The sequence below is a fragment of the Ictalurus punctatus genome, chromosome 9 (assembly GCF_001660625.3).
Source record: "Ictalurus punctatus breed USDA103 chromosome 9, Coco_2.0, whole genome shotgun sequence".
Classification (NCBI taxonomy): Eukaryota; Metazoa; Chordata; class Actinopteri; order Siluriformes; family Ictaluridae; genus Ictalurus; species Ictalurus punctatus.
Genome location: NC_030424.2, coordinates 16,841,333 through 16,859,476, shown reverse-complemented (window position 1 = coordinate 16,859,476; position 18,144 = coordinate 16,841,333). Strand labels below are relative to the sequence as shown.

Sequence of the window (18,144 nt, the reverse complement as noted above, 5' to 3'; positions counted from 1 at the left end):
AAATATAAGATTATTAAATGTATTTTAAGACATTGTTCCTCATTAAAATGTTCTTATTCTACTGGCAAATAATTTTGCTTCGTTCTAGAAATAAATGCTTAAAATTATCTAATTAACTATCTGCCAATAGTCTAAAAATAAGTTTAATAATCTTATATTTGGTTTATTGTACACTTATAATAGAAAATTCTAGATTTGATCAGATTGTTAAAAACACTATCAGTAAAGATTATTTCCCCCCACTCCCACCAACATGTGAGTATGTGATATAGTCAAAGATCAGAAGACATCTAGAGGTGGAAAAAAGGCATTACATTTTGATCATAAAAAAAACCATGAATTTTGTCTTATACTGTATGTGATTGATACTGATGAATTCTGCATACTATGACAAGGCACATGAACAATGCAGCATCTGCAGTCCATTTCTCTCCACCCAGCAACTTTCCACTGGAGGGCTGGGACACAGTACAGTCCTTCTAACTGCTTCCCTGCTTAAAAGACACTTCTAGACGAAGAAGGCTCCAAGGACAATATACAATACAAGGGAGGGGCATCACATCTCATCAGTGGAAAAACCACAAAGCTATCTTTTATAGACTGCCTGTATGACGTTAGCCAATGTCAAAGCTGACCAAGATGATGCTGACAAGCCAACAAACATCTGAGCTGGGGTAATAAAGAACAGGCTTTTTCTCTTTATTGCCTAGTTCTTCCTTATTGTGTATGACTCATGCAGTAACAGAGCAGCTGCTTTTGGAACAAGAACTTTCTCCAACTATAGTTTACACAAGCAGAGGTTGCTCAGTCCAGCTCATAGAGTGAAAGATCATTCAGGAAACATGCAACACAAACATAGCCCTTGGAAAGGCTCAAAACTGAAACATGTAGAAAGAAAGTGAAGTAGGAGAACACTAAAACAAAGTTTGAACCCTTGTGTTTTCTTCTCAGCAGTGTTCACGGGTCATATTGACTTTGAGCAGCAGATACAGAAGACACTATTTTAAATGACCTTGAATAGAATGCTTTGGGGAACAGGAAAAACACACACACACACACACACACACACACACACACACACACACACACCTCATGCCTGGAGATGCTCCTACCAGCAGATGTGCGTCATCTGGTGCTGTTGCAAATAAAACATGGAGGTCAGGTAACAGTGAATTCACTTATATGTTTTATTTTTGTGAAAAAGCAGTTTGTGCCAATTGAAATTTTACTATGTAAAATAAAATAAAATAAAAAATAATTTAAATATAACATTAATTAAAATGGGTCAATTCAATTCAAGGGTGAAATTAAATGTGTAAAATAAAGAAAAAAAAAAAAAAAACTCACATACTTGTGACACCACACTGCACATGACAGGTTTATTAGCATTTCCAGATCTCCTCATTCATATTTAAAGTACAATTTATACATTCTTTAAACTCAAACACACCTCATATGTTACACTGCTTAGAAACAAAAGCAACTGTCTTTTCCTCTCAATAGCAACAGTCTAGGTCATGGTTGATCAACAGAGGAAAGGATGAATGAAGATGGTGGTAAATTAAACGCAACACATTCAAGCACATTTTAACAAGGACTCCTTTCCACATGTGAGATTATTAACATTTACAGCAACATCTCCTTGTAATGATCCACTTTAATCATTAGTGCTTTATTTTCTTGCATCGTCCATTAGTGAGAATAAATTAAAGCCAAGTAGAAGCCACAAAAGTGCCATGCTGCTGTAATCACGGAACTAATGCTGTTGTAATTAAGCCTGTTAATGTAGAGACTCAAAGAGGTCTCTTACAACATATATCAGACCAAATCTAAAAAAAAAAAAAAATGCCAGAGTGTGTGAGAAACTAGGGGAAAAAAACCCATGTGTCTGGTTTCCCTTCTGCAACCAGAACATCCTAAAACGAATACAGTGAAGCAGAGGGCACACGCAAGCTGACTCAGCATAACAGTCTGTGTGTAAATGGGCTTGAACACAATAGTGACTGGTTTAACACATAAAACACAGGTGTTTTATTATTATTATTATTATTATTATTATTATTACACAAAGGAATATGTCAACGCTGGACAGAAACATGCTTCAAAATAATAGAAGTAAATAAAATATCAGTAGATGAGAGACATTACGATTATTTCTCACAAGAAAGCTTAATTCAACAGTATGTGTTGTTTATTGACTTAAGTGTCTTCAAAGCCGGAGTGCAACAGCAATCTTGCCTTCACTGTAACAAATGTCTCCATCCATAACCAAGTGCAGGGCTAAAAAGTGTTTAGTCCGAGGTACCGTAACTTTTCTTCATGGCCAAATGTGGCTATACTGTGCCAATACACTGGCATGTTCAGTTGTGCAGCACAAAACGCAAATGTAAAAATCTTAAGAGTAGATGGAGGTGTGTGTCACATATATCCAGCTGAGAAGTCTCATTGCTCTGTGGGACACACGCTGCGATCCTTACAGCAAAAGTAGTGGACCACCACACCGTTTGGATACCTGGCAAAGGCACTGTGCAAATGGAAGGCAAAGATGCATTATTTGAAGATTACCATTGTTAATGTAATGACAGAAAATAAAGAAATAAATCAGCAAAATTACCCCAGACATACCTGTTTCCAATTTTCTTCTTACACACCCGGCAGGTCTTCTCTTCAGTAATGATACACTTCACCTGCTGATGAAAGATTCGCTCTTCTTGGACCTATAAACACAGTGGCAGAGGGTGAGAATATGGTGTACATAAACATGCATTGACAATTTCCTTCTCCAAAACCTGCCTAAAACATTTTCTGACTTAAAAAAAAACCCAACAAACACACAAAAACAAAGGATTTAATGCACTACATTAAACTGGGACCACGCTCACAAACACCTTCTCAGCTAAGCAGCGTGTCTCTCAATCACTCCAGTAACTTACCCGGAGGAACTCGGCCTGCAGCAGACTCTTGAGCACCTGGTCGAAGCGTTTCCTCTGGGCGTTCTCCTCCAACACGCTCTCGAGAAACACACGGATCTCTCTGATCTGAGTGTTTGCTGGAAGCAGGTCTATTGCCTAGTGATAAGCAAAGATAATACAACAACCTCAACATTTACTTCCTTCTATGACATTGAGAGCTGCTGTATAAATAGCAGCCTAAGATTAAGGCATACCAGACATACTAATCTTCTAAAAAACAAAACAAAAAAACCCCACAACAACCCTGAAATAATTGTTTTTGAGTGATGAAAAAGTGTTTCCTGTGAACATACAGGATAATAAAAATCAGCATCCTGAAATGGCAGTATGAACATATTGGTCATGTTATAATTATAAAATTGGCTTATGATCAAGTCTCAAAAGAAAAAGCAGCATACTAATGGCTCTAAAGCAAAGAAGGTACAAAGACCACTTAGGGAAACCAGCGTTTTTAGCCTAAGCATGACCCGCAGCAGCTGTAATGTATTTTGACACACTTCCTTCACTGAGAACAGAATGAAAGGTCGGTTTCCTGCAAAACAATTTGAACAGGAGTCTAAGGCAGGTGTTTATGAAACTCCAAAATGCAAATTTAAAACTACAACCAAAAAAAGGGTATTAGCCTGAGACAGAGAATGAGAGATCTCTTACCTAGGCTTGTTTTATGTAGTTTTATGGATAGATACAGCAAAAAGCTATTCTGGTTACATACACCTTCCTTTTGTGGTATTCACATGTGAATCTGATCCTCACAAAGAAAAATGTGATCTCTGTGACTTTAACCATGGCAGAGCATGTGGTGCCAGATGGACTGGTCCGAGTATTTCACATACTGCTGATCTCCTGGGATTTATTCTCTTTCTTTCTCGTACACACTCGCACATCTGGTACCACCAGCCATGCCGTGATTAAAGTCACAGAGATCATTGTGAACATTAACTGAAGCTCTTCACGTGTATCTGCCTGATTTTTTGCAATGTGCTGCTGCCACATGATTGGTTAACTGTATGAATGTGGAGATGTTCCTAATAAAGTGGACAGTGAGTGTAAATTCAACTAAACAATTCAGGGGAAAACATGCTTTGCATAAAGATTTACTGACTGCACCAAAAACACATTTCATTAATTGCATCTATTAAAAGTGATAAGAACTTCTAGTCAGGTCTGTAAGTATCTGGACAGTGACAATTTTCCTAATTTTGCCTCTGTACATTGCGATTAATCGTATTTCGATTTTGGCCTCAGACGAGAATGAAGACAAAATAATCGAGATAAAGTATTATTTCGCCGCATTTCATTTAGCAATGTTCTTGTTTTGTCTTTTTAAAAACTGTGCACCATTTTTCTTTACAGCGGTGCACTTTCACCCCTCCCTAAAAGGCCAGTTTAGTTCAGTTCGAGCAAAGAAGACAAAAAGAGAGCCTTTGGTCGACAAGAAAGATAAAACCATTTCAGCCGTTTGTAAACAATTTGGTTTCAAGGAGTCCGATGCGGAACAAAACAAAATAACGCTTGGTGTCATTGGAAAGCTCATTTCCTCTAGTGTCATGACAGCTGGTCTAAATACGGTAATTTCCTCTCTAGAGATCATGCTGAAATTACAGGCTGATCTAAACCAGGAGACAGAATATCATTGGTTAAGGAAGTTTAAAGTTCATTTCTAGCGCTGCAGTTCACTGAAACGCATCGCGTGACGTGCGCCTCTAATTTTAATTTCATTTAATTAAACAAACTTATTTAATTTTGTTTTACATATTTTTCTTCAGTTTAATTAAATTCAAGTAAATCAACTATTAAAAATACAATGAAAAGTTTTTATTTATTTATTTAAAAAAAAAAAAAACATTTCCATAAATGCATGATGTTTACAAAGTCAATGAGTAATTGTGATCTAAATATTGACCAGAATAATCATGCTTATGATTTTTATCATAATCGAGCAGCCCTACTGTACAACACCACAGCGGATTTGAAACGAAGCAATCAAGATGTGATAGAAGTGTAGACGTTCGGCTTTAATAAAGGGACAAAATGAAAATGAAAACAGAGGGACTGTGAAAAAATGGCTGTAGTTACTAAACAGCTAATGAAATATTTTTGTTAAACCCCTCGAATTAAAGCTGAAAGTCTACACTTCAATCTTGATTACTTTATTTCAAATCCATTGTGGTGGTGTACAGAGGCAAAATTACGGAAATTATGTCACTGTTTAAATACTTATGGAACGGACTTTTCTGATTACAGTAAGGTGTCAAAGTTATTGCTTATGTAACTATACGTTCGGTGTAAGTAACAGAGATAAGCCTGAAAAATGCTTGAGTGCTCCTGTAATTAAGCTGGATGCAGCTCAGATGTTTGTGGCTCTACAGTCCACATGTTGCGCACAGCTGGATGCGACAAATTACTTGATTCTCTCACTTGACATCCAAAGTTACGGTCTGTCCCTGCATGTGGCCCTGCTGAGCTAGGCCTCTGGATAGCAGCCAGAGGAAATAAAAGCAACATCCCATAAAACAAATGAGCAAGAGAGCCTTTCGAGGCAGATTCATGCTCTGTATTTTACACACATACTTGAAACCTAATGCACTTAATGATTTATAGCGGTCATATCCTGTTGTGCATCGTTCAGCTTTTGATTGTGCGGAGGGACAGGACAAGAGCCAACAACAAGGGTCTTGCTGGGAAATAGTGTTTTTTAGGATATTGTATGTGATGCTGTATGGGAATGCCACTACATAGGGTTAACATAACTGGTAAAATGCTAGACTGCAAAATTCTTGCTTCACCAGTACCAGCTGCAGTGAAGGACAGAAATTGGTCACAAGGAAGTATAATGAGCTGCAGAGCCCCAAAAAGTGTTTTAAATTTAATGAGAGGGAGAAACACAGTCCCAAAGAATTCCATGAGGACTGATCGGCAACAAAACCTGACTATAACAGCTGCCCTTGTACTAAGCTAGTAGAATTCTCACCTTAGTAGTGTTGAGCTTGCTGTGGTGCAGCTCAAGGACCTGCAGAGCAGCCTGAAGATTAGCCTGGGGCTCAGACAGCTCCATCTTAATCGGACCCAGACAGTGTGCGTCTGGAGGAGACAGGTACATGCGCAAGAGAGACAGATACACCTGCACAGAGGAGATAGCAGCAGTCTAACTTTGAGATATGGGAAACATAAAAAACAATTATAATTATAATAATAATAATAATAAAAAAACAGCTTTCCAGACAAAGATTGTGTGTTATAATAATAATATAGTTATAAGTAGTCTAGAACTTTACAAGCTTTTTCCACAGTTCACTAAAACATTCCCGGATCAATCCTAAATCAATCAGTGGCTTTATTTAAATAATGTAGGAGATTATACACATAATATTTGTGCAACACTAAATGCAGAGGGGGAAAAAACAATACAAATGTAATGAAAATACAACATACAAACATGTTTTTTTTTATTATAGCAATGTGTGAAGCTTCTGTGCTTTCATGAGGACACACTCACATCTTTATTTCCATCTGCTGATTTGTCATAATGTTTGTGACAATACCTAAAGAGGGAAATGTACACACAGTCAGAGACACATAAGACTAGATAAAATAAGTTCAGCCAAAGACACATGTACATACTGTATAGTCCATTATAATGAAAAATGTACCACTTCCCTTTGGATTAGGAAGATAAATAGCTATAGACATACGGCGACACAGGCATACTCACTCCTCGGCCATGTACGTGTCCTTCAATATGTGCACGTATATAAAAAGTGCTTGCTCGTGTTTTCCCATGCGGCCTAGAAGCAAGGCTCGCTCCTCCAACAGACCTGAGGAAGAAGGAGACGAGGAGAAGTGAGACACGCATCATATTTGATTCACGGTATGTTTATCACCACTTTACTGCACTGAAATCTGTTAGCTCAAATGCTAAATTACCATCAAATGGGAAGTCACTGATGAGAATCTCTGGCTCATAACAGCTTGAAATATCTAAGAAAGTCAACAGCTTCTTCCGTAACTCCCCAAGCTCTCCTTCCTCCTTTCCTGCAGCCACAGGTGGGACACCTATTCACAATCATAAGGGAGAAAATAAGCAAGCTTACATCGCTCGAGGTTTCTCTGTTAGTTACTTCGGAAGGCCACATAAATGAAAAAAAATTACGCAACAAAGAACGATAATCTGTCGCATTTTAGAGAGAACTGAAGTTAAGATGCATTTCGTCTTATACTTTAGCTGAAAAAGACAGCAGTACTGGATTAAACACAATCCGGTTCCAACTCATTCAGTATCACATGTCTGTTAGAGGAGCACTCTATCGATCAGGGAGCTATCAGCGCTCACCCTCAGGCAGCGAGTTGAGATATTCTTTCATCAGCACTTGTAATCTCTCCAGGTAGAGCTGGATCAGCACATTGTGGAACTCAGGGACGGTTTCCTCCCACACATAGACAATGTGCTCCAGATATGGCACAGCTAGCTCCTTAAAACCCTCCTTCAGGAAGTCTAGCACCTTGTCTCTGGGCAGCAGTTCTACCTCCGTAAGGTCCTCTGTAAAAATCTGTTGCCAAAACATAGTGGAGACAATTAAAGAGCAACTCCAGTGGCCTCTTGCCCCATGTTCAAACACCATCTGTGTCACTGGCTGCCTGCATGTCATCACTGGTGAGTGGGGGAAGGAGGGGGGGTGGGTCACCCACAGAAAACCACTTGTCTTATTTATTTGCTGGCAAAAGCTATTGGCAAAGCTGGCCATTTTCACAGCTCAAATACAACCGACAAAATGAGCGGGTACACTCATTTATTCATTATCCATGTCAAACCAACTTAAAAGATCTTTTTGTCAGCATGGGAACAACATAAGCCATGATCCCTGGGCAACCTGACGGTACCGCAACGTGGAACTAAATCCAAGCCCTTAATAATTTTTTTTTTTTTTTTTTTGTAGAATATGCTTTGCCATCCTGTTTTGTTACATTCATGAAATTAGATGGAGTTGCTCTTGAAATACACACCAAAATGCATTTTGTTAGGCTTATTACACTGTGTACAAAATTCACTCAGCATACATTCAGCAATATTAATATAATTGATTCAAAATGTTATTTTATAGGACCAAGAACAATGATTCACCCTGGAAGCGAAAGTAGACAAAATACCAAACCACTACAGCTCTCACCTTGAGGCCATCGTCTGGACAAATCTTCAGCACCCATGGGGAAAACTCAAAGATAATGCCCAGATTCTCTGCCCCTGGGAGGGAAAGCATAGTGCAGCAGGCTGTGAGTATGGATGATGAGGACATATAAATAGTGAAATTTGGGTTAGGTTTAGCATACTGTTTATTTAGCCAGAAGCTTAATTAACCTGATGCTTATATTTCAACTCCAATTAAAGGAGTGACAGAAATGTACCAGAGAATCAGCGCATGGCTCTAAATTCAGACAGGGGTCCTGTCACACTCTTCTTGTTAGGTTGTCAGAAAATCACAGTGAAGTTTAACCATTTACTGTCTTGGTCTTATACAACAATGCCTAATCTAATGAGGCTGCAGAGTTCCCAATATGACAAACATGTGCAAATGCTTGATGTTAAATGAAACGTATGTATAGTGGTGAGTGATAAACACTCACCCAGTCTCTGGAGATACTGCACTGTCCGCTCATGACCCTTTAGAGGGGAGTTGGCTTTAGTAGACTGATCCAGCAGGACCTGCAGGGCTACAGATCACCATTTTCATTAGACTACCACTCTATTTTACTACTACTACATGACATGACAAACATGTTTTTATAGCATGTATCTAAAATGAAAGACTGACTTGATAGCAGTTCAAGGGCAATAGGCAGAACAATGTCACTAGGTTCAATGTGAGACTGAACCAATACCTTCAATCTTGTCTGTAGTTTGCTAGAACAATTTGCTCCAGCAGCTAGGAACATGAGCTGATTTGAATGATCACCAAGTATCTTTCACTGCTAGCTTTTGATTTAGGAATGTAGATACATCTAGTTAAAATGAGACTAGGTGTCCTTGTAACAGCAATTTTCACAGACTGCTTTTCATTCTAACACACCGTGTTCCCTAGTTCATTCAAAACACACAACATTATGACCACTCAAATATATTTGTGTTATACTTGTGCGTTATTCTTCTTTTGCATGTATGCATGGAACAGTTCTCTTCTGAAACCATAGACATGAGACTTATGAATGTGGAATGAATTAATCTTTTGCCTGGTTTTTACTAGATGTTCTGACCTTTAGGTGTTAATTCTTCACTGTCTGTAATCTGTCTATAAGCATCCTCTGATTAAACCAAGGCCAGATACGAACAAACGGAACAGCTGCAACTAATGAAGGTTTAGTGATGGTAATTGTAATCAGAACAAGACAGTCAAATTCAGATACTACTGAAAAAAGAAAACTCAGTCATGCCTAAGGCTAAGAACAATCTAATTAAATCACTGTGTTATATTTCACAATGTTCTTGCTAAAGAAAAAAAGTAATAAAATACAGAATCCAATATCTCTTTCCATTTTCTTCCCAGTTTGTTCACCTGCCAATTACCACCCACATACCCAGCTCTCCTCTTTCATGACAACTACCTAGCAGGAAGGGTGAAACTTGTCTAAAACAAGTTTCCTCCGACACACATGAAGCCAGATAACCACGTCATTTCGAACTGCTGCATCACAGAACAGCGTAACACGCTTAGAGGAAAGTGCATTCTACCCTCTTCCACATACATGAGCTCACAGATGCCAGAGGCTCGCTATTGACTAGTACAGTGCATTTTTGTGTGGGTCAGGATTAGGCTATGGTTAGGCTTATTGAAAGAGTTGGATTAAGTACAGCTTCACCCCCTAGATGTTTGGTTCTGCAGCAAGGACCCAATATGCATTTCTATATGATTATTTATTCTGCAAACATAGAGAATGTGTATTTTCTACAGTTTTTTTTTGGGTTGTAGATCATACACTTTACCTCAAGATATGACCTCAAACATGACAAAAACTGTGTTTTGTGCTAACTGGTGTTTCATGACAATATTGCTGTGCTGAGAACATTTGTGATGTTAAATTTACCCTTCTGATGCAAGCCCTTCTTCTCATAGAGGATGATGAGCTCACTGTACTTGTGCGCCTTCTTCAGCACATACTCACTCTCCTCCACATGACAGTGATTGTTTTCGAGACGCAGAAGGGGTGACACCAAGGCCACATTGGTCTAAAAACAGAACAAAGTAATAAGCACACAAGAGTATCACTTTGTTCCGTGGAACCCACAAACCCTGTTCACACTACAGGCAAACGTTCATTTCTGATGTGACTTTGTGACAAGGAGTCTGGCACCAGAGGTAAGCAAAACAGCTTCGCGCACAATGTGTACATGGAGGTGGCCTTACATGGAGGTAGCATTTGAGCAGGGTGGTGTCTATGATCTGGAGAAGCTTCTTGCGGCTTTTGATTGTAGGTGTGCCCTCCATAAGCGGGGATGTGGTGGAGGGGTCAGAGTCATTCAGCTGCTTCACCAAATGACTGCGCTTCTGTGTAAATAAAATAAAGGACTGTTAGTAAAAAGGAATTGAAATTTTTTCAATTTCAATACAGAACATTCCATAAAGTTTGTAATGCCCTGTGTGTGTGTGCAGACCTGCGTTAGGTAGTCTATGAGAGCCAGGTGGGCCCTCTCCAGCTCTACTCCAGAGAGTGTGGGCAAAGGATTGGGGTAATGCAGCTGTTTACGGTAGTCAGAGGGAAGGAGGTCTGGATACAGCCCGATCACATGAGTTGGATCTATAACAGAGGATGGGACATCGCATGTCATCAAAATCAAGATTAGGCTTACAGGATTCATACTCTTTTTAACACTTTTTAAGACCAGGACGTTTTCAGGATATTTTCAATGATCCCTTAGGCTTGGGACGATTGACAGATGAAGCCATGAATGGCTTCACTCACACAACACAAATTGCGCACATGGCACATGATCTCCAAAGCCCATTATGACTAGGGCTGCAACAACTAATCTATAATATCAATAATCGACAACGGATTTCAATATTGATTAGTTGGGTCTCTGACATCACTGTGGATCAAAAGATGAATATGAGACAACAGATCAGAATTTCAGTTTTCATTTCATGATATTTAGAACATGTCACTTAGTCAACAAAGGTTTTCTGGGAACATTTGGGAACCCTGGCTTATATAAATTACACAGAAAATCTGTGAAAAACATGAAAACTTCTAGTACTGTGCTTGCCATTGGTTAAATGATATACATGTGATTAAATGATATACACCCCACCAACAATACATTTGGTCCTTGTTTCCAAAATAACAGTTTAATTTACTGGGCTGACATTGTTATTAACATACACCTGCTCCTCACCTGTCCCCAGCTTGGCAAACACCTGCATAGAGTCATCAAAACGCTTCTGACAGAAGAGATTAAAGGCATACAAATTCTGAATATGGTGAATCTGCTGCTTCTTATCCCCATCTGCATCATCCTTCATCTTCTGCTTAAGGAAAAGGAAGAAAGAAGAAAAAAAATTGGTGAAAACGTAGGAAAACGAACAGAATTCTCAAAATGCATCAAATAATAAAAGGTTAATAGTTTGAAATCTGCCGTACATTTCAAAAAACACATATGGGTGATTACAATGTTCATGATGTGCCAAGCCTAACTTCCAATTTAGTTCTAATACAGGAAAAAATGTACGGGAAAAAACGTGGTAAGTTGTTAGGTAAGTGTTGGTGAAGGACTTTTCAGACCAAGATATTTGCAGAAGTTTAACTGTGAAGAATGAACTCACCGCTAGCTGAAGAGCCAGCTCAAACTGTTTGTCCTGTAGGAGCTGCCGAATCTGGCTTGCTATGGAGACTGGCACAAGTCGCCAGACAAAATGGTTGCTGGCAACATACACGATATTGGGCCTGTAACCAAAAAGCAGTACGAGCATGTACACAACATTAAAATGTCACCGTTAAGCTGGTCAGGACTTCCAGTAATGCAATAGCGGTGATGACAGCATGGTTTTAGAATAAATTCACTATGAAAGTCTTCAGAAAGAAATGGTGGTGATTTATTCTGAAAAATGTGAAAGTCTCACCCTGCAGAGGTGATGAAGCGTGGCCTCTGCAACTCCACACTCTGCACCAACAACCTTGGCTCAAAGGTGCGAATCTCCACATACCGCGGCAGCACAGCTATAATGTAAGGAGGTTGGTGCTCTAAAGGTGTAGAGAAACAAGACAGTGTGAGATTGGAAAACAAATAGAAAATCTTTAAGGATTTTCAGATTTTGACAAATAACACATTTATAGACTTATCTATCAAAGCACAACTAATGCAAAAAAATGACCTAGATTTTTTAAAAATCTAAATGGTGGCTGTAAAAGCAACTTCTGAAATGCGAAAACTACTCTGAGAAACATATATCTTAGTCTGCAAGTAACAAGGAGCCATTCTGTGAATATAAAATTCCCTCAGTCCCATGGGGCAGAAAATCCATTTGAAGCCAGGAATGGGCATGTCTCCAATCACAACATAATACATGCTTGAGAGATTTTAACAGAGCTTTTGCACATATTGTCAGGAGGAAAATGTTGAGGGCCTGTTACTCTCCTGTACGATCTAACTGAAATAATTAGCTGTATTTTTTTTCCCAAATATTTTTTCCCCATTTAAAAAATAATTTGGCCACCCGGGGGAAGCAATAGACTCACATGTGAAATATGGCTTAAAGTGTGAAGGCCTGGATATTCTATAGAAGCATTTTGTTTAATAATACAGCCCAATAATGCAGTAATGGCAATACTTCAGTAATGTATGGTGTTTACCATGCCAACCCAAAATTCCTATACATAACAACTACTGGTGAAAATAATTATTATAAAAAGTTTCATTTTAATTTGTATTCATTTACATAGACCTATTCAATTATTTGAAGAAACTGTAACAATTATGTACCAATTAACAGCTGCCTTTAATGCAGGTGTGTGATGATTTAGGCATGGCAGTTTGTGCAATGCTAAACTGGTAACCACAAGCTTCCTCTAATTGTTAGAAACATTAGTAGCCAAAATAAAGACCTCAGGTATCAAACATATCCTTGCTGAATGACTATGTTTGGGGTAAAGCATTACTGTGAATTTAGGCCAAAGTATTTCTTTAAAGTAGGAGGTTTTGACAATGGATCTGCAATAAACATTTTTTTCAGTAACGCATCTAATAAGACTTTCACGCACCTAAACATTTCAAGTGTAGTAGTATGTATAGCTCATGGGTGATATTATGGGAGAAAATGTCTACAACTGGCTAGAAAAGAAGAATAATTTTCCATAAGAATGAATACAGAACAAGGTTGTAGCACATCTGTATCATACCCATTGCAACAGGGATGTCAGTCCAGTTGAGGGCACACTTCTGTGTGCAGGTTCCTTCCTCATTCAAGACAACAGTGAGGTCATCCTGACCCACAGCTACTTTCCCATCAGCCAGCGGGGCAACCAGTGGCTCCAGTTGCTTCCCTGTTGGGAAAAGCTCTTTTATTGAGCCACGTCCATCCATCTAGAAAGATGCAAGTAGATGCAAGTAACACTTAATGCAAGTAAGACTCCATGTAATGTGTCTCTGTTGTATCCAAGGTTGAGCTTTGGAACTTCTATGTATAACCTGCATGTACAGACAAGTGACAAATTAAACGGGGGGGGTCCTCTATGTTATGTTAGAGACTCTGTTATGCTGTGGGGCATTTTGGTGGCATGCATTGGGTCCACTTGTGCCCTTGGAGATAAGGGTCATTGCAAATCAATATTCTGTCTGATCACCTTTATCCTGTGAGGAAAGTTTCTATCCTGATAAGAGCGATCTGAATGGTTTGATGAATATGAAAATGTATATTAATATAATTATATGCTATCACCTTTGCAGTCACCAGATCTCAACCCAAACGAACAACGATAGGAGATTTTGGCCCAAAATATCAATATATCCACTACAATCATCAAAACACCAAATGAGGAAATATGTTTTGGAAGAATGATCTTCCTGCCTACAGTACAGTTCAAGAGACTTGTAGGATCACAAACACTGAATCTGTTCTGGCAGCCTGTGGTGGCCCAACATTTTACTAAGACATATTATTTTAGTTTTCATTTAATTTGTCACCCTTCTAGGGTTTTGACCTACCCGGATCAGATAGTAGTCGCGCTTGAAACCCACACATAGGGAATTTTCGCACCAAGCCATGGACTTCGGAATATCAGGAACCGCGAAATCTCCCTGAGTCACACAATATATATATATTTATATATGTATATATAAATGAATATATAATGTTATTGATTTAAGCTTATCTGTACATATAAAGATACGTGCAGTGCTTCAATGTCACCAACAAACCTGTAATTCATGAAACTCCCTGTCTTTCCAGTAATACAGTTGAAGTTTCTTCTTGACAGCAACGCACATCCGTAACGTTACGTCACCTGAATTGGACTGCTAAAATGGGGAAAAGAAAATGTATATACTCAACCAGGGTTAGACAAATGTCGACAAACAGCAGTAACGGCTCATTTATTTTTGTTGTGTAATGCAATAAAATTTTGTAAAATGGTATGGATGAAAAAAATATAAAAAGTTAACTCAATTATTAGCCCATGGCATATTCTGGCAATGTACAGTACAGTACTCCTTCTAACATGTGATCAAGTCACTCTTGTAACACTGCAGGCTACTTTATACTAAAATTGGACATATAAAACCGATATCCAGCTCTGACAGTAATAAAAATTATTATAATGATGGATTAAACTGTATATTTTCTTAATTTGGCTATACTGAAATAGCTTCTCCTTACACACCTGCAGGTCACAGGCAAACAGTGTTGCACCCTTGGCCTTCGATACCACAGTGATCTGCTGGAATGTGAGCAAGTCATGGACATGGATGTTATTTTCTGGTGGGGGAAAAAACAACAATATAACATTGGTAATTAACTGAGACAATGCATACAACACTTACACGTTCCACAATAAAAGTGTGGAAAGACCACAAACCTGATAAAGATGGTAAAGAAACTGGTTAAACTTGTATGGGTCAAAAAAAAAAAAAAAAAAAAGAGAAATAAAAGCAAAAGGCTTACCTAAGAGACTGACCAAAATCTTGTACTGGGATACAACATACAGCTGTTTTTTTGGAGAAAAAAAAGGATGAATTGAGAGAAATCATTACTTTAAGACTTCAATGCAATAAAATCTAGAAAAAAAAACCCCAATTCATTTACACCATAAGTATTTTTTAAGATTTTAGTTGCAGAGAACTGTGCATACCTGCTGGATCTTCTTGGAGAAGTTCTTGTTGGATTTCTCTAGCGTTACCTCAAATCTGTTTGTGCCTGTGAAAGGTGAGAATGCCATGAAATAAAAATGGAAAAAAAACAAAAAAAAGTAGAGGGACAAAATTTCAATAACAAATGCAACTGAAACTAATACCAACCTGCATCCTTCTTGATTCGGTAGAGGAGGAGATGACCTGGTTTAGTCCCCACCAGGAGCCAATCCTCTGTATAAACAACAGTTTGAAACATCAAATGTCATCTCAGTGAAATTGCAACTGAGGAAATACTGTTTACCACAACAAAGGGATAATTACTGAACCCCTGGACTGCAATGTTTTTAAAAGGTCTCTCGTTTAAAATCTCTAGGTACTAGACAAAAAGTTCTTATTCCCAAACTGAATAGGAGAAGTGGCAGCTCTGTGGTTAAAGGTTTGGGCTAGTGATCGGAAGGAAGGTGGCGAGTTCAATTCAAACAGCGATTGAGATTTAACCCACAAGTGCTCAGTCGTAGCCATCTCAATTTTAAGCCGCTTTGGATCAAATAAGAAAATGACTAAACATAAACAAATTTCAGGCTTGATCCAATTCTCCGCAAGTCACCACCATGACTTTAATCCATCAACACACTTCTGACCATGTATCCTACACAGGGAGCCTGGAGCCTATCGCAGGGAACTTGGGGCACAAGGTGGGTGACACCATGGTTGGGGTGCCAATCTGGAAACTCAGCCTACAATGCATGTCTTTGGATTAGGGGAGGAAACCGGAGTACTCGGCGGAAACCTCAGAAGCATGGGGAGAACAAACTCTGCACACACACAGGGGAGAGATGGGATTCGAACCCCCAACCACCAAGTCCCCACGACTTTAAAAAGTGGATGGGATCCGAAGAGGGATTGTATATTGTATCAAAAACAGCCAAGTCGATTCAGTGCATCAGTTATAGTGACAGCTCTGTTTACACAAAAATCAAGCAATCGCAAAGCTGCTAACCCAGACCCACAGCAAACTGTGCAAACGATATGAAACTGAGTATTTGTCAAACAGAAATGACCCGAAGTGATACTTACCCCAGGCCGCAAGACAGTCAATCTGGAGGGGCAGTTTCTCCAAAATAGGCACGGGCTCGTAGGCGTCATGCATTATGATGACTCATATAACACTGTTGAATTATTTCAAAAAACGACAAAGAAACACAACTATGTAGCTAGCTACGTTTTTCAACGTCTGCTCACTGGGAAGCTAGTAAATCCAAAGGAACTCTCCTAGCTAGCTAGCTAAGTGCAATTAGCGGGGTAACCTATACATTCCACAACTCAGCGGACTTCAGTTCAAGTGGTTAACGTCCTGTGGCCCATCGTCCTGTGTTTCCTGGTTTCTGAATAGAAGTGAGATATTAACAAGAGGAGCTCGAGAAGCGGAAACAGCGCGAGTTAGCTACTCTCTCTCTTCCTGCCATACTGCGACCTCGCTGTCAACAAACTGCTGCTCTGTTTATAACACATTGCTTACGCGAATTAATGTGTTTCATCCCATCTTTTTAACACAGCGTTCTCCGGATTTAACTGGCAGTGACCGCAAATTAAAAAGTTTCAGCGTTGACAGGTCGTTATCCAACTAACTAATCGCGCAAACTGTTTGCTAGAAAATCAGCACTTCCGGATGCTTCACGCAGCGTGACAGGCACGTGACCTACGTCATCTGTCACGAGGGTTAAATTTCTCGTTCCTCATTCAGGATGATTTCTGTTTACAATGCAGAGGTTCAGAGCTCGTCTTCGCAGCACAGGAACACTTGCAGTGCAACGTGCATTTTCTGAGCATTTAAATATAACGCATTTAAGTAAATGTGTACTGTCATATTTATTTGTTGTATTAATTACTGTTTTTTATTTCTAAACGTTCCACCCAGAGACCCAAAACCAGTTACACTGTGTAAAATATATCTATTGGATTGAAAGCCAATGACTGGGAAGGCCATTGAAGAACACTGAACTCATTGTCATGTTCATGAGACCAGTTTGAGATGACTTATGCTTTGTGACATGGTGCATTATCATGCTGGAAGTAGCCATTAGACAATGGGGAAATTGTGACCATGAAGGGATGCACATAGTCAACAACATTACTGAAATAGGCTGTGGCATTCAAGAAATGATAGATTGGTATTAACAGGCCCAAAGTGTGGCATTAAAACATTCCCACACCATTACATCACCTCCACCAGCCTGGATTGTTGACACAAGGCAGGATGTGTCCATGGATTCATGATGTTTATACCCAAATTCTGACCCCAGAATGCCTCAGCAGGAATCCGGTCTTCAACTATGCAGTTTTGGTGAACCTGTGCCTACTGCAGCCTCAGCTGATCTTGGCTGACAGAAGTGAAAACAAGTGGTTTTCTGCTGTTGTAGCCCAGATATAAGGTTTGACTTCTTGTGCATTCTGAGATGCTTTTCTTCTCACTACAAGCATACATAAAGATTTTTTTTTTGATAAACCTGTGTTGTGTTTGCAATTGTTTGATATCCATGAGAGCGGAGAAATTTTGTGATTTTTTTTTTAACAAAAGATGAAAAGGTTAAACAATAAAGACAATTTTCACAGTCTTCTTTGCTCATATTTACCAAGGGTGCCAATATTATTGGAGGGCACTGCACTTGCAGATAATAAAAACCACCTATATCTGGCACATCTGATTTAAATGGACAATAAGTGTAGATACACGGTAGGTATATTTAATATAGTGGTTGCTGAGTGCACGCTTGTTTTGGATTATTCCTCAATTATAAATTCCTTTGACCAAATGAGTAAAAGTAAATGATTACAAGAAAA

General features: G+C 39.0%; 1 protein-coding gene across 2 annotated transcripts; it reads right to left on the bottom strand.

The window, feature by feature from the left end:
* Nucleotides 1-1,169: 1,169 nt before the first annotated feature.
* Nucleotides 1,170-16,996, bottom strand: vps39 (VPS39 subunit of HOPS complex). 2 transcript variants are annotated; one of them, XM_017476443.3, is made up of 24 exons: nt 16,381-16,996; nt 15,469-15,534; nt 15,303-15,367; nt 15,116-15,158; nt 14,835-14,929; nt 14,374-14,472; nt 14,161-14,253; nt 13,356-13,539; nt 12,080-12,200; nt 11,783-11,903; nt 11,356-11,485; nt 10,615-10,757; nt 10,367-10,507; nt 10,047-10,188; nt 8,592-8,678; nt 8,138-8,211; nt 7,303-7,519; nt 6,897-7,025; nt 6,685-6,787; nt 6,469-6,514; nt 5,944-6,117; nt 2,934-3,068; nt 2,626-2,717; nt 1,170-2,524 (listed from the first exon to the last, which is right to left on the bottom strand). In XM_017476443.3, exons 1-24 carry the CDS (start codon nt 16,451-16,453, stop codon nt 2,443-2,445), a joined length of 2,655 nt encoding a protein of 884 aa, XP_017331932.2. In that variant the 5' UTR covers nt 16,454-16,996; the 3' UTR covers nt 1,170-2,442. The 2 variants fall into 2 exon arrangements, with proteins under 2 accessions (XP_017331932.2, XP_017331934.2); XM_017476445.3 differs by having other exon boundaries at nt 5,944-6,093.
* Between the last annotated feature and the right edge of the window lie 1,148 nt (nt 16,997-18,144).